Below are 23012 nucleotides of genomic sequence, written 5' to 3' on the forward strand. Positions count from 1 at the left end.
TTTTAACTTTTTTTTCACAAAAAGTTACCAGCGTGACTTTATGTGTCAGTGGAACAACAGGCATGCAAGATCACCAGCTATCCAGGAGAATACCAATACTGCTTTATGCTGTGCACAGTTCAAAAAGCCTCTCCTAAGGGAAACTAAGGTTCCCCCTCCCGTTTATATGCTCCCTTCAAGTACTGGAAGGCCACAATGAGGTCTCCTTGGAGCCTCCTCTTCTCCAAGCTAAAGCAAACCCAGTTCCCTCAACCTTTCCTCATAGCAGCGGTGCTCCAGCCCTCTGATCATCTTAGTGGCCCTCCTCTGAACCCACTCTAAGGGCTCCACATCCTTCCTTTACTGGGGGCTCCAGGCCAGGATGCCATACTGCAGATGGGGCCTGAGTTGTTCATAATGACATAATGTACTTCTTTAGATTGCTTTGCACTAACTTTGAAGCCACCACAGTGGTTACCCACACAATTTAAGGCAACAAAAAACTGTTTTCTTATGTCTGAACACCATGACCTGGAAAAGAAAATAGACTGAAGATCAAAACATATTATGAGTTATCATCCCAACACAGACAAAGGACATGATCAACTCAAAAGCTGCTGTTCATTCCTTGGAGGTTAGTAAGACTGGCACGTAAAGGGAAGTACCTCTTAAGGGAGAAGCTCCACCAATAGATTTTCATAAGCCAATAATTCTGACAGGCAGGACACCAGGCTGAGCTTACCATCCTCTGGATCAGCCTGGTTAAGCTTTAACAGCTTTAGAGAGAAGAACATTCAACCAGCACCCGGATCTGCAAAAATCTGATGACTTTTGGAGATGTCTTCCAGCAAACGGCTTGTTTTTCTTCCATTACTGCATTCACAGAATGGTCACACCTCTTCTACTTTTTTCCACATTAAAAATAAATAAATAAATAAATCCACATTTCATTTCCTGAATATCCCAAAGCTGGGTAAAATAAATTATTAAAATTCTTCAGCTTCCTTTTTGGTAAAATTCTGCTGCAAAGTTTTGCATTTTTTGACATGACTAAGAATTTTGGAGATAAGCATTTACTTCACTATAATCCCTTGAAAAATGGTATAAAATGAGTTAAGGAAATCAAGACTGAACATGTACGTATTGATGCCTTACAAGTTAGACAATGGCACCACTCCCCTCCAAGAAAAACATTGATAGGTAAGTATTTTTTTTTTTCCTCAAAAAGTTTGAAAGGATCTTTAGTACATTCTTCAAAAACAATTCTTTGAAATCAGAATGTCCTGTAAATTATGAGCTCAATACTCCTTTTTTGCATTTCTTTGCCTCTTCTCCCTCCCTGCCAACACTGGAACAAGAAATAGCACGTCCTGTTCAACTTAGTGCAAATTAACACAGCCTGCTCCTTTATAACTAGCTGTCAGAATTCCTCACTAATGTATTCCTGCATTTACAACTTCAAAAGGTAAAGGTAGGAAATTATAGAGGATATATTCTACTGGCATTCTGGTAAAAGACTAATAAAAAACAATACTGCAGATTTTCTTCTCTATAAGTGAAGGAGATCAGTGCAATAGGGTGTGGATAATCTCAGAGGTCTTTTCCAACCTTGGCAATCCTATGACATTTGGAAGCAACAAAATTTGCTGCCCCAGCACCTTGATGATTAGACTGCCAAGGTTGAAAGCCAATGCCAAACTTTTATTCACATTTGCAATACAGATGTGAGTTACGATTAAAGGCTTGTTCTCTCTCACTTCGGTGTTCCCTTGAAAGAGATCTCAACTTTTCCTTCCAGTCTGACAGTCTTTAAATCACACCAAGTGGCCTGATGTGGCAAATAAATTATACAGAATAGTATTAACACTTGACCTTTACAGCAGCAGGGATATAGCACCTTGAGTTCTGATTTACACAATCACTGTACAATAAAGATACAGTGGAATCCTGTTTCCTCAAGTATGCATAGCTTTAAGAGAGTAAGTATTATGTATAGCTGAGCTACATATTCAAAGGAGAAATCACTAAAGAGACATCAGAGAAAAGATTTGAGGACTCACTATTTTCGTGAATTAATTTAGTTTCTCTTCCTCACAATACACTTATTTTAAAAGGAAACAGGATAAAGACTTAAGTATGAGTACATTCCTTCAGACCATACAATGGTACTTTGATTTCCTTGTCACTTGTAAACACAACTTGGAGCAAACCTTCAGCACTGTCCCTTTTTTGCATCACAGACTGCAAACTTTTTTCCTCCTTTCTTCTCACTTTGCCATAATTACAAAAACTGGTTTATACATGAAACATATTTTAGCAGACTTGAAAAGTGTCAAACACAAGATTACACTCAGAACTGATATAAAATGCACTAAGATAAATTTTGTTATGGTCTGCAAATATTAGTAATATAGATCTATGTAAAACTAAACTAGCAAAGAACAGTGATTACCTTTCCCAGAAGAATTCTTTTGGTAGGTCACAAGGCCTTATCCCAAAACCTTAGATTTTCCTCTTCCTTATGAAAATAAGCCTTCTGTCACAATCATACAAAGAGAATAATGCATTTTAAAAGAACAATGACAAAGAAAATCAAACAAACATAAATGAGATCCCAATTTTAAAGATTTGATGAAGTTTGATTTGTTGACAAGAGTAAAATTACGTTTGTATTGAGAAAAATGCAGCAAGCTTGCAATCAACTTGTAGTTTCATCTGTGACAGGTTTTTTAAGAGCTCCTTAGCAATTACAGAGCTCTGCTTTTCTTGGCTTTATTGTTAGCATTTCAAAAGAATTTAGCATAACTCCACAGGATTTTTTATTTTTTTATTTTTTTGATACAGCCAGATTAGTTGCCAACACGTGTGAATAGCAGGGACTCCTTTCTACATTTGAACAGAATACAAGCTTTCAAAAATTGCAGTAATGCATTAAGTTTTGCAGTGTTTCACTGCTACTTCAAAAACAATCCCTTTTATTATCAGCATTCACCAAGATGTCTCAGTGAAGTTGACAGAACACAGGCTGGCTGAGAGGTAATAACACCCGAACCAGGAAAAGTCCAGAGCTGGGGGCCCAGGAAGATCAGGAACAGCCCTGAGGGTGACAGGCTTCCAAACCAGTCTGTACCATCTCATCTCACTTACCACTGACTCCCAAGAAATCTGGAATTTTCCTTTCCACCAAAAAGAACATGAAGACCATTAAAAAAGTGTGCTTTATTCAAATTCACATAATTTCAGGTGTCTTACATTTCTCTGCTCTTACTGCATCCAGGCACAACAGACAAGACTACTCCCACTAGTTTAAGTAATTGAGAGCATCACTACTCTGTCCTAGTACACAGTACTGGAATGATCCTGATTCCTAGATCGTCTTTCCTATGTAGGTGCTCTGAACACCCAGTATGTATTGAAAAAGCAATACATAAAACCGACAGAGAGTGGGCAAGAGCTAGCCAATAGCCTGCATTATTACTTTTTGCAGACTCCAGAGCCCTGTGGATCAAGGGAGCTAACTCAGAAGCATTTCTGACAGGTAAACAAAGATAAAGACACAGAAGCAGAAGCATGCTATCTCCTGAAGGAAGGGAATGCAACGTTACGCAACGTAAAATTCAGTGAAAGACTGTCATATACGGGAAAAAAAGAATGAAAACAGTAAGATTTGTTATAAAAATACCTGGAATTATACCTAATGAATAACAAAAAAGTCACCTGAAGCCTCTCATTACTGATCTCCCTTAACCTTCTTCCTCTTCTGCAGCAGTCCCCTTGTCTGCTCCTCTGAGTCTGTGCAAGTCAAGAATTCATACAGTAAGTAAAGGGTCTCTTAAAAAAGGTCTATTACTTTCAGTTGAGGCCTTGATTTGTGCAACAGAGCATGAATCTACACGCATGCACATAATACGTACTGGAAACATTAAGAGACTTCTACAACACTTCATCAGAACTAATAAAATGTATAAGAGAATCATGTGAATTTTAAATTTTTTCTTAACCAAGACAGCATTCTGCTCCTGGAGGAGCGCAAGAGAACATGGCTGCGCAGGTACCATTATTTTGTTCCAAAAAGCAGCCATGGCAAAGGGCAGAGAAAATACACACATCAGCACTGCCAACTCAGAGGTTTCAAATCATTCTGATGCAATACTGTATTTTTATGCTCTCTCTCAGAACTGTTAATACAGTATTTTAATCAAGATATTTTCTGTAGCTGTAAACAATACAAATGCCAAATGCCCAGATCATTCTACCAAGAAACAAACATTTCACTTGCTTTTCCTTACAAAAAGGGTAGAAACTTCACTAAGTCAGAGGAACAGTAAAAATATAACCTTCTTTGTGTTTCTCTAAAACCTTTAACATTATTAATATCTGCATTTCAAGAAATATCACAAAGAAATAGCTTTAGCAACATAGTAGTTAGTACATTTAAGGCTAATATAAACATCTTTAATGATAAGAAATATTCAAAGAATCTTCAGAGAAATCTGCCCACAACATTGCTGACTGTGTCACATGTGATAGTAGTAAAGAAAAATCATTACTAGACATTAAGGCTGTTTGACCCATAGCAGCACTGTAAATGAAATTTGAGTATAAACAATTTACAGTCTAACACTTCTTTAAGATGGCAATAAAAAGTATAAGTAATAATCAAGATTAGCTTGTATATTTCAGATTTGAAATAGTGGTATGAATATTAGAAATTTGGTCCATGTTTATCATATACTTTGAGTGCCAGGCTGGGCAACAGATTAAGCTGAGACAGAACATCTTTCTGCCATGAGTAAATAGCCTCCTGCATTTGAACAAGAAGTGAACCTACTCTTGAGCTGCCTAGATTGCAAATCCAGTTTTATCAGTGTAAACAGAAGTTGTTTATGTAAAGATGCCTATCTATAAACCCAAGCAGTTTAGTGTCCAATATAAGAGATCTGTTACCCAGAGGCAGTAGAAAGTCAGAGGTGATAATATTTCAGCTGTCCCAAGTAACTGGTTCAGAGCAAATGCAAGTCAACAGCTAGGAGTACTTACCCAGACCAAAAAAACCATCCTGTTTTTAATGTTTTTTTTTATTAAATAACTACTGGTAGAGCACAAAGAAGAAAGAGAAATATTATTGAGTAAAAGTTGTATTTGATGCAAGTGATCTAATAATTTTAGATTCACAACAATCTCTCAATACCTGTGTGGGGAAAAAAAAAAAGCCAACACCAGACAACACAGCCATCATTTGCAGCATACAGTTTCTCGTATGAATCTTCTTTTTCTCGTTTCATCAGTTTGTCAGGCATCAGCTTAAATTTCCCAAGACAGAAACAAATGTATGATCCTTCTCACTTTAAAAAAAGTTATTTCACAAGGGTCAAAATATTCCAGAACTATTTGGTATCCAAACGATTTTTTGCTACTCTTGAAAGAAATCAAACCCAAAATTGCTTTTTTGTTTTTTTTCCTCACTAAGACAACAATAAATTCCAAGAACTCCTTAAGGTATAAAATTTAAGAACAACCTTCTCTCCCTCCCTCAATTTACTTGTACTGTCTACACAATAAGTATTAATTGTGGATTGTTGTTTTTGTATTTACAGCAAGTTTATTGGGGAGAGGGAAAGTATTCTTTTACAAGTGAGCCATTTTCACTATTGAGATCACTTCCAAAGAGAGCATTCAGAAAGCAAACCTGAATATATTACATTGACAATTATTTTTCAATATTTTAACATCAGCCACTTAAAATCGGTTGTGTTATTAGCACATATACTGATCTTTAAATACACTACCTCTACATAAACAGTGCAAATCTCAATATTCACATCAACCTGAAATTAATGCTGCAATTACTGTTGACATTCACATCAAGAAAGTAGTAAACTATTTCACATGAGCAATTCCAAAACCTCAGAATGCCATTATTAATATTAAAGAAACACAGAACAAACATGTTGGGCTTCAAAGCCTTGTTTTGATACACACAATCCCTGTAAACATGGATGTATTGTATCTGTCAATACTGATATCTGATGTAATTCTATAAATAAAACCACTGATATAAACAATTTCTATATCTTTTTTTTTTTTTTTGCATAGGGTTTGGATTAAGTTTACTTCATAGTAGAACAAGCTTTTAACAAATTCCTCATGTCAATTATTCTACCATCACAGACATTTAGGCATTTAATTGACTTTACACAATGACTTGCTCTGACTTTAGTGGAAACTTACATCTAAGCATTTGCAAAATTGGAGTTGTCTCTAGACATGGAGAATACGAGCAATAAAAGAGCTCTCCATAAATTTATAAAATATGCTGATTCAAAAGTTTATGCTGATGTTTCTGTAAGTCACATTTATGATTCCAAACAGTTATGTACATACTATACTATCACAGTAGGAAATACTTCACTGTAGAACACCACAGTGAACAAGTTGTGAAGCACAGTGTTCAATATAATTTCCCTTTAGTATTCCCAGTGCATAAGTTGTTAACAACTACATTACACACAAGGTGCCCAGGTCTAGTATTTGTTATATACAATGTAAAAGCAGGATAGAAAGAGTTTTGCAGTTTTAAGTAAGGAATGGAAACAGCGAATAATATACAGGGATTCACTCCTGCAAAGTATAGAATTCTCCTTCACAATGACCACAACCACCACAAAATGTGGATTTCAGGTCACTCAATCCAATAAAACAGTGCTCAGCACCTTGTAGGAAGAGAAATCTGAGTGCACTTTATTATAAAACATCTCATTTTGATGTTATAAAGTGCAAAGAAGAAAACATATATTCTAATATTTTACAGTCACTATTATACTGACGTATTTGCACAATGCAAAATTCAAATAACTTGGTATGTATTTGTATGGACCCTATAATAACAAATGCTGAAACTGGAGTTTTTGCCTTTTAAAAAAAATCTCAGTATTTTAAAGTTCTTGTGTAAATATAAAAAGAAAATATAAATTATAATTAATTCTTGAAATAGATATTTTAACACGTGACCATTTTTCAAACATTCAATATGAAATTTCACTTTCTGTAATATCATTATGTTTTAGAATCTGTAAAACATTTTAAAAGTTATTAACTTCAAAAAGTAGAAATAAAAATTACTGTATCACAGTACTAGACACATCACCTTAGGCATCTTTTACTCTAGATGTTTTCTAAAAAATTAAATAAATAAAATCTAAGATATTCTCAATTGTTTAAAACAAGATACATGGAGCAACTTTTTAATGCAACTTAAGAGTTGCATAATACTTCATTTTGTTCCTAAAATTCAAATAAATGGCATAGAATGTAATCCCAAATTTAAGAGGCCTTTGAGTACTTCACTTCTTTGGTGGATTGTACCAATCATTCCTTATGTACAGGAAGAATCAAATGCTATGAGATTCTTCACATAGCTGGACATATTTATTTAAGCAGAAGATTCAAGAGTTCTATGTTTTACAGAGTTTTCTTTTCTTTTAATAGCAGAGAAGAAACTGGGCGGAAGATTCTGATGCTGAGAAACAGGTTTCCTCCAAGCTGTACCAAGGGCAGAATAGCTCCTTACTATGAGGAGCCTGACTGCAGACTAGTAATTTATCCCAAGTGAATAAAATGTTGGTTGTAATACAGTATTATACCATATCCAGTGATACCAAACGTAATGCTAAAAAGAAACCTATTGAAATATGAAGCTAAAAAGGTTTGACTAAAATACATTACTAAAGCGGCGGACATATTTCTGTGGCCTGTAAGCCACAGGGAGGAGGGGTGGGAGAAGACAAAGGTACTGCCCAGTTTATAACCACGCAAATCTTCAAGACAAAACATTCTCTGCTTTTCAGTCAGAGAACTGGAAGATAGTTTCTGGGTTATTGCTGTCTGTAGGGTTTGTTGGCTGCAGTGTCTTTGTAGGTGTAGTTTTACCATGAGAATGAGAGGAAGAAGAATGTGAACTTTCACTGGAGCTGCTACGTGTCTCTGTGCTTGTACTCGTTTTTTTCATTTTTCTTCTCTTTGCAAGAGGTGCCTTGTCAACATTCTGGAGACAAAATCCTTCCCTTTTGTACTTGTTAAAGGCCTGTTTAAAAATAAAAGGTAATTCTAATGTTTTTAGGAGGTATAAGACATTTTACGAATAGACTAATAGATTTTAATGAGTACTCAGCGGTAAATTATAAGATAAACTGTAATTTCTTGACAGATTATTACTAATTATTTTAGTTATATCAGTAATTTTAGTAGCCTTTACATATATTTAAAAATACAATTTGTCATTATCCATATCTGAGTAATACATAACATTAACTGGCATTTTTCCTTCCCTGTTCTTCTAAGTTTAAGAATTTTTAATTTTATTTTTTTTTTTGAGACTTAAACTACATTAAGACTATATTTTCAGGAAGTACACTTGGTTAAATAAAACTTTTCCTTCTGCTCAAATTATTTTGCATTATTGAGACCTCTCAAAAAAACAAGTACTTCAGCACAAAAATGCACAATTTCAGTCCATTTTCTGTAGAAGGAATAATGAGAATCAACACCATGCTTGTACAACATGGCTGAAATTCAAACTTACTTAATAAACATATATTGGTAGATGAGCAGATCTACTTAAAATGTATCCATAATACTTAAAATATAAATACATACATACAAAAAATATAATCTTGATTTCATAACCATGAGAAGGATAAGAATTCTAGTGACTGAAGCAGAAACTTCCTTTTCCCTTCTACAAAAACTAGATGGTCTTTCAATATATTTTTCTAAAAAACAGAATATTTTTCTAGATATTTCATGAACAGTTGTCTCTCAACCCCAAAAACCTCATTAATATAAATGTCTTCAAGAAATTCATTTTTGTCTCATCATTCATATTTTCACTGTACTTACTCAAACGTTAGGTGCAGAGGGGAAAAAAATCAGTTAAGGAATCACTGAATTACAAGGACAAATACTTTTATTTAAGAAGAAAACATACAAAAATCTAGATTAGCAAATTACAAGATTTGTTACATAACAGAAGATTTTTCATAACTTACATGAAAAGTGGCTTTGACATATGTATGCACTGCAGCGCCTGAAGAACCCAAGTTATCAGGAGTCATTAGGGGGTTAGATGACAGCTGGCTGCCATCCTGAAGCCATTCGTTGTATCTCAGACTGGACATCTTAATTCTTTTGTTTGGATCCACTGTCAGAAGTCCTATTAGAAATATATTACATTCTCTTCATTTGTCCTCTTTTAAGAGACAATGCATTGCTTTGATAATTAAGTCATGATAATATTTATCCCACGTAGGCCAATGCTTATTCTAGATAAAATTTACACAATGTTATACCATCATTCACTGTAAAAGAATCATTAAAACCAAGACATCGTTACATGCTTGATAACTCATCTCTTTTCACATGAATTGTAAACTACAAGAGGATTGAGTCACTTACAACATGTCTAGAGTGAAGTCCGAGAAAGCAATCCAGATTCTCAGCACAATCCACTGAGGTCTGAATCTGGATATGTCTACATTATTGGCTCAAAGACTCCTTCTAAGCCTGCTTCTATTGACTCAGAACTTCTCCCTAAAATGCCTTAATTAGATGCCTACATTGGCTAACGGGAACACAAAGCATAGCAAATGCAAAAAAAAAAAACAACAACAAAAAAAAGCAGCTCAGAAATACAGTAGTCTTGACACACTCATTCAAAGACACACTTCAAAGGAAAAGACAGTAATACATTTTATTCTGAAAAAGCTCTATTTTCAAAACAGGTATCTTACCAACAAACCTGGCATTTTCACAAAACCAAAATATAACAATTTTTCTGCTTTTAAACATACTTTAAAATGACTTCACCTTTTCTAAACCTCTGCAATTATTTCCTACTCCAGGAAATTCAAGGATTAACCTTCAATTAACATCTTACTACATTAGCTCTCTGCCCAGCATATGTGTACAATCCTGAATCCCACTTTGGTATGTACCAACTGTGACTAAAACTCGTAGCTCAAGCTACTCTGTCAGGTGAGACACAGCACTCAGGTACTAGATAGCACTAACTGAAATGTTACCTTTGGAAATAGAAAAAACAAAGTATTGGTGGATACCTACCTTGAATTAACTCTTTGGCCTCTTCAGAAACATTTTTCCAAGCTTCCCCTTCAAAGGAAAATTCTCCCTTCTTTATTTTTTTCATTATTTCCAATGCACTAGTACATGTTAAACTTTTGTCTTGAGACTGAAATGGTACTTGTCCTGATAACATTGTATACTGCCACGAGAACAAAATAACATTAACAAACAACACACTTACTGAAGACTCTACACAGTAGTTACTGTCATTTATACAGCATCACCAGCACTATATAAAAGAACACTGACTGGCACATTTTCAAAGCTATAGAAAATGCTAAACGCACAAGACATTCAATGGAGCCCTTATTAGAAAAAGTATTTGTAAGCTACAGGAAACCACAGTACAAACATGATGGTATTTAGACCAAGCTTACTTTTCTTGAAAATGCTTTTCTGTATTTCAAAATACAGGCTGATTCCTTCTCTGAACTGAAACTCTCAGAAGACTACAGATGCCTGTAAAATCTCCTAACAAAAATGTTTCTTTTTAAAAACCAGACTGTATTAATACAGTATTTTTCAACTCCCAGAAATACTGAAATAAATGTACTGCTTAGGAAAAAAATATATATATCTTTACTCCTAGAAAGTATCTGTCTTTGGAATCTATTATTTGAGCAGCAGTTTCTTCTCACTTGAATGTCCCATCTACCCAATACAAATCTGAAACAGTTTTAAATCTTTCGCATTTTAGTAAAAAGTAAGCATTTATAATAAAGTTACAATTTAAAAACCCATTCACTTACCAGAATGACTCCCAAACTCCAGAGATCACAAGATTCATCATAACCATTGTGATTAAAGAGCTCTGGGGCAGCATAATGCAGAGTAAAACATGGAGTCTTAAGAGGCTGATTGTCAGGTGGTTTTAATCGAGCAAAGCCAAAATCAATTATTTTTATTTCTGAATTATCAGTTTCATCTGTAAACAACAAATTCTGAGAAGCAAACAATACCATTATTAGCATTAATTAGAAAATTTTTCAGAAGACCCTATTAGATATTCTTCTACACTTATAACTAAAGAAAAAATTATACAAAGGGGCATTGGGAGACAACGGAAAAAATTGAAAAGTACAAATACTTAGAAATGCAAGAAAATACAAGGTGTGGATTGGCCAGCCATCCAAGAGTATTAATGAAAATGTATTCAGCAAAGACTAGCAAGAAAAACAATTAGGCAAACACAGACAAGAAAAAATGTAAAGGCAAAGTACCAAAGATGAACGCATGAAAAGAAGAATTGCCTTTTCCACAGGAAAAAAAAGTAGATCTTATTTAAGCTTTCACTTTCTTCTGGCATACTGTGAATGATCATTTTCTAGTGTGTGTGGAACTATTCTTGCATGCCTTGTCTTGCAACTGAATAGACTTTGGTCCTCAGGTGGTAACAGGCTGAAGCCATATTGCCATGACAGCACAATAACACAAAAGAATAATCTGGAAGTAAAAGACTGAGTACTAGAAAGTGGCATGGACCTCAAAAGCAGAGATATACTTTCAGTGAGACTTCTGATGAACATCAGTGTTTAGGCATAGAAGGTCACAGAACAGAACATCAAAAGTAATAAAACTTGATTTTAGCTGTTGCCAAGAATTTCAGCTTTATATACGAAATACAGCACTTTAGCCTTGAAGAAAGACAAGTTGTTGTCAGTTCAGGAGAAGATTTAAGATCTATTCTTTTCTCTGTGTGTATTTCTCAAGGGATACACAAGAGTGAAGCTTAGGAAAAATAGCTGAGGCAGAGATTAATTATTACTGATTTCTACTTCTCCTTGAACTTTTGAGAGAGCAGCGGGGAGCAAAAATCCGCTGTTATCTTCACTGTTTGACCTCTTCAATGCTAGGAAAGCCTACAGCCCTATGTATTTTTCTAATACAAAAGTTGAATGACTGAACATGAAACAATTATTTTCAAACTCATTCAGAAGGAGAAAAAAAATCAATTCCTAGACTGCAAGAAGATCAACAAGGAGAACCTGAGAGCATTCACCATGACATATGCTACATGCAACGTGGCAATTTCAATTTTAACAATATTGGTTAAAACAATCTGTCCTGAGCTGAAAATGAAATTGGTTACATATGGCAAGAAAGATATAGTTGGGTTGAGATTCCTTTATTGATGAGGTAAATAAATTGTACTTCACCAAGACCCCAAAGCTACAGTCCACATCGCTTCAACCTACTGTAAGGAGCCTGCTTTAGCAGGGGGTTGCACTTGATGAACTCACAGAATGGCTAGGGTTGGAAGGGACCTCAAGGATCATGGATCTCCAGCTCCCCTGCCACATGCAGAGGCCTCTTCCAATTCCTACAATTCTGTGATTAGTTATGTCTTGGTATATTTTTTCCTAATATCCTTAGAGCCCAATTCACAGATTAATGATTACTTCACAGTAAAAAAAATCCTCAAATCCTCTACTGAATGCCTCTAAATGGTCACATATGCTTCATTAATTCCTTTCTTCTGTAATTTCTGATTTTTTTTTTCCTATCCAGTACTTCTCCATTTTGCAAAGCAATATATGCGTTCTAATTGCTACTGCTTAAACAGAAGAGCCTTCCAGTCCACACTAGTAAAAAGAAGCCCCATCTTTACTGACACATAATCAGTTCCATTTTTAAAAGTAGATTTACCAGTAACAGTTCAGATGCCAAAGCTGAACATCAAACAAATGTGACTGGACTTGTTAGAAGAACAATAGTTTTTTATATATATATTTTGACAGAAAGGTGCACTAACCACATCTATATTGGGAAACCTGCATATCCCATACTAAGTTCATGCCTGAACCTAAAATAGTAACTTTCAAAACAAAAAGCAGGAAGGAGACGGGTTGGTTAAGTCCAACTCTGTAGAGGAAATGCTTTCTGTAAATTGTTTGCTAACCCTTCCTAACTTGGACTTTCCAGGCTTCTCTTCTTGAATATGATATAGAACCAAAGACTGCTCAACATACGACACGGCCGAAAGAAGCCCTGCTTTACAGAATCTGGCCTTTATATTCAAGTTAGCAGTGAGAGTAAAACTGGGAGAAAAGTAAGAGAGAATGGATTTCTATTTTTCATTCTTTCAACAAGGACTTGTTTCAAAACAAGGACTTGTTTCAAAAGCTGTTTTGTTTCCTCAATGGTGTAAGCAAAAAGTTTTTCAGAGAGTTACATTTGCAACATTCTGACACACAGAATTTCACTATAGCTCTTCTTTATTTCACTGCTTATTTAGTAGAGATGCTTTCAAACATAGGTTTAGCATTTAAATACTAACATCTAGAAGTCTTCTTCACACGTAGAATTCTAACTAAATAAATACCAGAATGTATGTTACAAAAGGATGAAACTGTAAGGACTGTAGATCATTTTAAACTCCAGATACAAACAGCATAGCTATTTAATGACATGAGCTGACTGTAATCACCAATACAATATAGCATCCTTACTGGACAAACTAACATGAAACTACACCATTCCTAGGCTAAACAAATGTAACATCTTTTTGCTGGCAAAAAGCAAAAAAACACTAGAAGGAACAAACATTGGCTCCACGAAGCAGAATAAAACCAGTGGTCAGCTGTATCACAGTAAACAAAAACGTCTTGAAGGCAAGATGCTGCTGCACAATACCATTAATACTCAGAACAATAATTCCTTAAAAATACATATGAAACAATATCATTTTTTCCATCTTGAGAAACTACTTAATCACACACCTCCATTAGTTCATTCTGTGTTTAACTGGGAGAGTAAGATGGTACAAGAGTGCTGCAGTCACTTCCAAAAGAAGCCTCACCAAGTGAATTAAGATTAAAAAAAAAAAAGGTGAAAATGTACAAGGTAACCAAGCAACCTCACTCTGCTTATGGATTGCTTCATATAGTAAGTGTACTTACCACTAGCAAAAACTGTTCCCCAAATAGGTAAAGAATGTTTTCAAACACGTTATAATGTAATTTTTCTTTCTAACAAAACTCAAAATGCTTCCCAACAGTTATTTTTACCTAAGAGCAGAAAAATGCCTGCGGAAGGGATACCACTTGATAAAAAAAAAAGAAGAAACAGCAGCAGAAAAATGTACATGTTTCAGTATTAAGTTCTTACAAGTCACTATACCTCAGGTTTCAGATCTCTATGGACCACTCCTACATCATGCATGTGGCTCACTGCCGAAACAAGTCTGCGCATAATATGACTAGCTTCTGTCTCACTGAAATGCTGCTTCTTCTGAATACGTTCAAGCAATTCTCCTCCTTTCAGTAATTCCATTACTAGAAAAGTGTGAAGCTAAAACCATAAGGAAAAAGACAGGATATTAGAAATGCACGCATTAGCACACATTGGCTGCACTTCAAATTTCTTGCCATGGAACGAATAGTATGCTTCCCAGAAAGCTCCATCAGGACCAGAAAGTGGAATCAGCATTCTCAAAAGTCAATGGGTGTAAGCCTGTGGTGGCTACTAGATTTCCTTCCCCTGAAATACAGTAACAATGTAACATCTGAAAGCCAAGTATAGCATGCTCAAGGGAAGAGGTTAAAAAAATCAATTTCACAGAAATACATAGGAAGGAAAGGTGCAGTCTTTACATATTAAGGAACAGGATAGCTTTGTAAACAGAAAGAGGCAAGACTTCTCAGAAGCACAATGTGTCCACTAGTCCTATTGCTAGTAGTGCTTCTCAGACGTCCTTTCTTGCATTTTTTCTTTATATCTTCAGAACAGACGAAAGTTGGAAAGAATAAGGATATTTTCACTAGCAAACTTTCTGTGGTTTGCTAAACATAACTAAGTAATACTCTAAGGTTGGATTACTAATTTGATCAAACTGACATTAGATTAAGTTAAAAACTGGAGTTTCTTTAGACAAATTGGAGAAATATCAAGACCAGATAATTTCAATCAGTTCTGGACTTCAGAATATTGTGTTCCCAAGTGGGAAAGGACAGATAGAAATCAGAGTCCAGCTCCTGCCACCACACAGGATCACCCAAAATTCAGACCACATATCAGAGACCACAGTCCAGATACTTTTTGAATTCTGGCAAGCTCAGTGCTATGACCACTTCCCTGGGGAGCCTGTTCTGGGGGTGCTGATCACCCTCTTGGTGAAAAACCTTTTCGTGATATCTAATTTGAATCATAGAATCATATCATAAAATGGATTGGATTAGAAGGGACCTCAAGGACCATCCAATTCCAACCTCTCTCTGGAAAAGGCAGGGCTACCAGTCACTAGATTAAATACTAGATCAGATGGCCTAGGGCTTCCCATCCATCCTGGCCTTAAATACCTCCTGGGACTGGGCATCCACAACTTCTCTGGGCAACCTGTTTCAGTCCCTCATCACTCTCTCAGTAAAGAACTTCCCTCTGACATCTAATCTAAATCTCCTTTCTTTTAGTTTAAAACCATTCCCCATTGTCCTATCATTATCTACCTGTGTAAAAAGTTGATTTCCCTCATGTTTGTAAACTGCTTTTAAATATTGGAAGGCCAAAATGAGGTTCTTTTCCAGGCAGAACAAGCCCAGTTCCTTCAGCTTATCTTCATAAGAGAGGTGCTCCAGATTGTGGCATTCCTCTGGACCCTCTCCAACAGCACCACATCTTTCCTGTACTGGGGGCCCCAGACCTGGATGCAGTACTCCACATTGGGTCTCACAAGGGCAGAGTAGAGAGAGACAATCACCTCCCTGTCCCTACTGGCCACCCCTCTTCTGATGGAGCCCAGGATACCATTGGACTTCCTAACTTCCTAGCTGCAAGCATGCACTGCTGGCTTATACTGTTTTTCATCCACCAGGACCCCAGATCCTTCTCCACAGGGATACTGCCAAGGATGAGTTCTTTGTCCACTGATGCTGACACTCCAACATAGAAGGCCACCAAACTGGTCAGGCATGACTTTCTCTTGGTGAAGCCATGCTGAACCTCCTCTCTGAAGGACTTTTCTTGTCATTTTTCACATGCTCAGCTCATTTCAGAAGTGCCCCACTTCAACATTTTGCTGGTCCTTGCTTAAACAGCATGATGGGGATAGTTTGGGATTTGTGAAGAGTTAAGAGAACCCACAGCAGGTTACAAGACTGTACACTTAAATCATGGAATAGTTCAGGTCGGAAGGGACCTCTGCAGAATAGTTCAAACCAGGGGCCAATCTCCATTATATACTGAGGAGCTTATTATATTATTATAGTGAGGAAAATAGCAACTAAGGTATCTGAAACTAAATGAAACTTAAACTGATCTCAAATATTCAAATAGAATATCTATTTTCACTTTCAGTAATTCAGCAAGTATTTGGTTATCTCCATTAAAAGTTACTTACATGCAAGAAAAAAAAAAAAGCCACATAGATCAAATTTCAAATACATTTTTAATTTGCAAAAAGTAAATGCTAGTTCCCTTGAATACAGAACTTCTGCTTCAAAATTGGAAAAAAGCCCTAGGAAAAAAGTTGCCTATGCAATAATAGTAAGCTTAAGTTCTAGATACACTTGGAAAACACCAAGTAATGTGTTTGGCAAATGCTGATTATAGCTTCAAAATACCTGGTCATGATAAACTTCATGCAACTTCACTACATTGGGGTGTCCTTCACAGAGTTTCAGAGCTGTTATTTCTCTCTGGGTGTTCGCTTCCATCCTGAAAAAATTGAGAAAACATTTTGTATCAGTTTTACCAAGCAAACTGCACAGAGTGTAACATTTTTTTATTTATTTTTTTTAATTGTTTGCTATCCAGGTTTTTGAACATTACAACCCCTTGAGCATAATTAAAACCATATTCAAAAGAACCTGAGAAAAATTATCCATGTAACCCTGCAAGTTCAGACATTTAAGAAATACCACACCCAAATCAAATGACTTTTTGATGCAACTGTAAATTACTGCAGCAAAAGCTGAAAAGGTTTCACAAAACAGTTTCTATCTTAAACAAACCTTTCCCTTAGACCAAGGCAATTTGATTTCACCTCTGCTCCTACAAATATCTTTTAGCTCAGCTTTATCCTGAAGACTCAAATCATTGCCCCAACACTCTCCATTCTTATAGGAGTAAATACTGCCAGTCCTGTGTAGAAATAATGAGCTCCCACTAGAAAAAAATAAAACCTGTAACATAATCTGTATAGGAATTACGTGATACATAGGAAACCCGGAACAGATGACTGTAAAAATATGAAATGGAAGAAATAAGAAGAGCCTTGCTCCAAAGTAAAAAATGATCTCACAATTCTCTTTCAAGTACTTAAATATCTACAGCTAAAAAATTTCAACATGTTGAACATTACGAACACTTATATGAATACTGACTGAGAAGAACACCACTTTGTTTTCCTTTAAATACATATACTAACATATTTGGGGCAAAAAATACACAAATATTTTTGCCAAAACTCTCTCCTTTTGAGTAAGGAAGGCTAGCCCTGTACTAACTTAGGGAATGGCCTTATGGATAACACAGGTAGAATACTTCTCACCACATGTTCTGCATTTCTGGTTGCAGAAATGGTTTTGTGTTGTTGTTCTTAATTAGGACCAGAACCACAATGAGAATTTTGTACAAAAGAATTCTGCCTTTCTGCAGGCTTCATATAATCAAAAAGTGAACTAAGCTGTACCTCTGTTGATTTTCTTGTTTAAACTGGAAGTGATTTCAGGTCCTCAGCAAATTCAAAAGCCATCTTAGATAACTGTTTCCTCCTAGAAACTACTAGGAGAAGGTGGACCTAGGAAACAGGCTAAAAGGGCTCAATAATGTAAACAAGCCTTTGAAATATGTGTCTGGACTTTTCTGAGTATTTCCCTTCTATTAATGGTTTGCACCTCAGTTTTGTAGACAGACAGTACTATGAAAAGCAAATGGAAGCTCTGAAACTGTAACTCAGGGAAGTTTACAGGACTCCGTTGTTTCTCTGGGTTTCAAGACAAACAGAAAAAAATTAAATTGTTGGATGGATCCAGCTGTACTAACAAAGCATGACCACTGAGGAATTTCTCATTTTAGCTTTCATCCCAAGAACCTTGAAAAGGCTTGCCCATGTGTAGGATTCAGGTTGTGTACCTTTGATGGATAGGAGTAAAAGACCATCTGACTGTGAGGCAAAAGAAGTTACTAAAAACCTAGTACACTTCTCCTATCAGCAAGAGCTCGTGTGATTTTAAGAGCAATGTTATTTACAGTTTAACAGTTTCTTCTTCAAGGCTAGTTTGTGTCATTCTAAGAACAGATTTACTGCTACCTCTAAGAGCTACACAAACATGCTCCATGTCTGCTCACAAACTGCAACCCTGAAAAATGTTAGTACACAGACCACTTCTTACCTTCATTTAGCCTGGTCCACCAAGATGAAGGAAAAAGAGCAAAAGAACCTGTGAGTAACATCATTTAGAGATGCCATCCTAAAAGACTAGGCCTGTGTGAAAAGTCCGTACTAATTTGATCATTGTTATCCAAAAACAATAATTATTTAAGGTGGATTTTTCCTTAAGATGAAATGCAAGTACTAATCAGCAGCTCTACACGCAGCACAGAAAAAAAAAAGTCTAAGCGTGGATGTATGACAGAAATTCAGATTAAAACATCCAACCTAGGTGTCTACTGCACATATGAAGTCTCAGTGTAACAACAGAAATTCTGGTTAATGAAGCTTACAGGGTAAACTATCCCACTCCAAAATATGTACTTCAAACAGGATTCAGTTGCCAAAGCATAGGAGAGCCTGGAAGAGATCTAGCAGTCACAAGAGTGATTTGTGAATTGGAGGACTCACAGGACACCAGTTGATTCTAAAATAGCATTACATCAATGCCTGTGTTTAGGTAACTAAATTCTACCGCTGCTGCCTGGTCGTTTGAATCTCTCTCTATAGGCTCCATTAATAGCTTTAATGATGTCACCACTAATCGTAGCAGACCTTAAAACTGGCCTTCTTACACTCTTCCCATTCAAGAAGCATGTGATCAAACACTTAAGTCTAGTGGACATTTAATTCAGAGGTATAGTCAAATGTGCTGGAGGAAGAGACCACAACAACCACTATCATGCTGAGAGTAGAACATCTGCACATTTCCCTTGCCTCTTCTGCCAGCACTGTACACCATGCTGGGGACATATTTAATAATGAATACTGAGCAAAATTAACCTATAATCAACCCCAAAATAATCCCTTATTTCCCTCTGGGAAGAAAATGCCAGAGGCATCTATTCTGGAAGAAGATCAGATGGGATCCATGAGCAAAGTGAATCAGCTGTCTCCACTGAAATGCTGCCTTCAGAACATCCAGGAAACGGATGTAAAGCAAAACTCCACAATCTAATTATATTTTACACACAGATTCATATTCAAATTAATTAGACCTGAAGCAAATCAAACTACATATACTACACATACTTTTCAAAAACAATGTCCTACACAAATCACTTGAGTGGAGAAAAAAAAAAAAAAAAAAAAAAAGGAGCTACCATAAACCTACATTTAGTTCACTTAGTTCTAAAGACTGGAGGACCTTTTACCCTCAACTCTGGTTTGGAGCAAAATTCGGCATAAAATATAAGCATGAACCAGGAAAAAGCCCTTCTTCTTGTGTCCTCCCAACAACAACAATATTTTGTTTCAAAAAACTCTCAGATTCTTTCAAAGGTGATAAGTTTACTACATGTTTCTGTAGATACTGCAGAGGTATGTCAAAGAGGAAATCATTTTAAAGTTAATTTTCCACCTTCAAAAACGTAGCGAGCATTATTCTAATCCATGGGTGACAGTAAGCAAAGAAAATATTTTTATTGTCTTATAGAATATTTATACCTTTTGCTAATTATTTTTACTGCATACTCCTGGCTAGTTTTCTTGTGTAAGCACTTTCGACAAATGGAAAAACTTCCTTCTCCCAATGGTTTCTCTTTCAGATCCAGTTCATAATGTTGAAAAAATGGAGAGTCCTGTTAGGAAACTGTCTGTATTTAGTTCTGCAGAATACTTTTAGTATACACAGTCAAAGACAAAGAGTAAAGTTTTGTGAGTATTTTTACAATTTTAAATGTAGATGAAAAGAGCTCTCTTTTTGATAAAATATAAATCTTAATTTCTATTTAATAAAATGCATAAACTTTATTTTAACAATCAAAGAGTAAATCCTATGTTATTAAAAAAACAGTCTCTAAATAAAGCATCACTACTACAACAACAGCTTAAGGTACAACAGGTTCAGACAAACAGGATCAAAGAAGCTCATACATACATTTATTCACAAAACTATGTGTTAGTTTGAAGACATCACAATAGCGTGTGTTCATCTAAGGTTATTATACTTGGTCTTCTGGAAAACTAGACAATCATCTCATTGTTCAGACTAAACTTTAACCACTTCTTTATAGCACCACATGCAAACTATATGCTTGGATCATCTGAGGAGCCATTACAGAGAAAAGATACACGCATAATGACTATTTTGTAATCCGTAACACAGCTTATGATTGCTGCTTTGAAAGTTATATGCTGTTCCAAGTCAACCAAATTAACTTAGTCTTGATATTATTATTACCTTCATCATAGCACTTCTGGCAATAGTTGTAGTTCCAGGTCGCTCATCCCCCACATAAAACTGAACAGGATCTACTGTAGCTGCATTGCGTTTAAACAAAATAGAAGGTGCAACGAAAGAATATCCCTATTAAATTAGAGACATCAGAAAAGGACAGATCTTGAAAGTGTTGCACACAAACTACAATACTGCGTACAAAATATCAGAAGTTTCTATGGAATTAAAAAAAAATTAAAACATTCATAACATGATACAGAAACTGTTGATTGGCTATTGATGAGGTGTTGTTGCTATGTTTGACATGATCAGATGTCCTTCTGAAAGTAGTTACACAGTTCTCCAAAGTTGTAGGTAAAATAGCAACAATACAAAAATTCAGGGAAACAGGGCTAAAAATCTGATTGCTTAAATTATTCTGCAGTAATAAGAAAGGTTCATAATTCAAACTACCTGGCTTCCCCAAACACCCATAAAAGTTAAGGTAGGAAACAGTTTTTATGTTGTGATATAAGCAACAGGCAGTCTGAAATGGCAAGACAAAATAAGCTTCATGTTATTGATGTGCCCCATTTAGGCATAACAAGAACAGCTGTGACTTCCACTGCAGGATGAGTCAGATATTACTATGACATACATAAAGGCCTTTCAATGGTCAGTACAAATCATACATTTCCAAAATACGATCCTGTATTCCTTTACACTAAGCATTAAGTTGCTCAAAGTAGGGGGCAGAGAAAACAGTAAACTGCTGGTGACCTCTGCAGTTTTCATCCCAAATTTGAGGCTGCATTTGAGCTGTTTGCCTGTTTGACATGCAGACTGTGTAGTCTAAGTAAAAATCATTCTTTAGTAGCGTGGAGGAGATGGTAAAGAAACCTGTGTTATTGATCTGCATGTGGTAGTCTAGTAATCAGAGCACTCAAAGTAATTGAAAGACCTACTTTCAATTCTGCAGTTAGCTCCCACTAATTCTGCAGTCACTGAACAAACAGACCTGGGAACTGGCACTGGAAATTACACGGATAATTCCCAGTAACTGAGAATGTGGGGAAAGCAAATCAAGCCGTAAGCTTGGAATTGCTCAAGCCATGATTTTTTTTATTTTTATTTTTCTAAATGAACGCGAGTCCTTAAAATACCTGAAATATTTTTTCTGAAGTCTGAGGGGTTGCTGCAGGAGAATATGTTGGGTCCATTTCTGTAAACTCTTCTGCAAAGTTACTGACATCCAACTCATCTCTAATTACTGGTTTAAATGGAGCTGGCACTTTTTTGGCAGCTAAATCATCCCAATTTATATTCTAAACAAAAAAAAGAAAAAAAAGAAAAAAGAAGAATAAACTTGAATGAAATAAAAATTTAAGAGAAGACAATATTAAGGAAAGAAATATCCAGAACCATACAGTCTTATTTCTACTTGCTACTTTCCACAAGAAAAAGCATTCAAATTATATTTGGCTAAATTCCTAGGATATACTGTTTATATCACAAACAAATCTTTGCGTAAGATGTCAGAGGCAAAGTTTCAACAGTTACCTACATATTTTGGCAAATCTCTCCTGGCAGAGTTTATTAAGAAAAGGCCTGATCAAATGCATGTTTAAGTCTCATAGAAAGAATATAAATATATTCAACAGTGGAGATGAGCCAAACAACTAGTGTGACAACCTTTGAATTTCTTCCTCTATTTCACAGGAAACATCACTTATTTTTGTAAGCCATACTGCAAGTATATGCTATCCTGAACTCTTCATTGCCAATTCCTACTTGTTTACAAATCTCAGCTTCCACAGCCCTAAGATGAAGGGCTTAGTTGAGTAAATGGCTAGAAGTGGGGAGCATAGATACAGTACTCATGAAAAAATGATCCTATCGCCGAAAATGAATGTAACTGAAATGAAACCAAAATCAAGTAGTACTGTATTAAAAAAAAAATAGAAAAAGTATCTTTTAAAACGAATGCTGAATAAAGGAATTTAATGCTATGCAGATATCTGTCAGATTCTCCATGAAGGGAAGGAAATACAGAAGACATGAGAAGAAATTCAGAAGTTAAAAAGCCAATATGCTCATACTGAGTGCTGTAACTACATTGAATAGATTTATTTGAAATGTCTGATTTATCAACTATCAACTTTAAATACTACAAAATTTATACTAGTTAGAAATATATTTAACTTCATAAGTACCAGAAAAATATGTATTTTTCAAAGAAAACACACAATCTTAGCAACAATGTATGGAACTGTACAACTCTTGTACACAAGTACATTCTTACATCACTACTTGATATCAAACACCAACACACTAAAATTTGAATTGAATTAAAATCTACAAAACAAG

At 35.6% G+C, this 23012-nt stretch overlaps 1 protein-coding gene across 5 annotated transcripts in view; it reads right to left on the reverse strand.

The window, feature by feature from the left end:
• Window positions 1-23012, reverse strand: part of RPS6KA5 (ribosomal protein S6 kinase A5) — a 68119-nt gene continuing 45107 nt past the window's right edge. For all 5 annotated transcript variants that reach the window (XM_052694030.1, XM_052694031.1, XM_052694032.1 and 2 more), the window contains 9 exons: window positions 21809-21970; window positions 20670-20795; window positions 19934-20067; window positions 16677-16770; window positions 14239-14409; window positions 10869-11060; window positions 10099-10258; window positions 9027-9190; window positions 1-8062 (listed from right to left, as the gene is read on the reverse strand). In XM_052694030.1, coding sequence (XP_052549990.1) covers window positions 7823-8062; window positions 9027-9190; window positions 10099-10258; window positions 10869-11060; window positions 14239-14409; window positions 16677-16770; window positions 19934-20067; window positions 20670-20795; window positions 21809-21970 — 1443 coding nt within the window. In that variant the 3' untranslated portion in view covers window positions 1-7822. The remainder of the gene's footprint in view (window positions 8063-9026; window positions 9191-10098; window positions 10259-10868; window positions 11061-14238; window positions 14410-16676; window positions 16771-19933; window positions 20068-20669; window positions 20796-21808; window positions 21971-23012) is intronic.

This window comes from Tympanuchus pallidicinctus, unplaced genomic scaffold, assembly GCF_026119805.1.
Source record: "Tympanuchus pallidicinctus isolate F22 unplaced genomic scaffold, pur_lepc_1.0 scaffold3, whole genome shotgun sequence".
Lineage (NCBI taxonomy): Eukaryota > Metazoa > Chordata > Aves > Galliformes > Phasianidae > Tympanuchus > Tympanuchus pallidicinctus.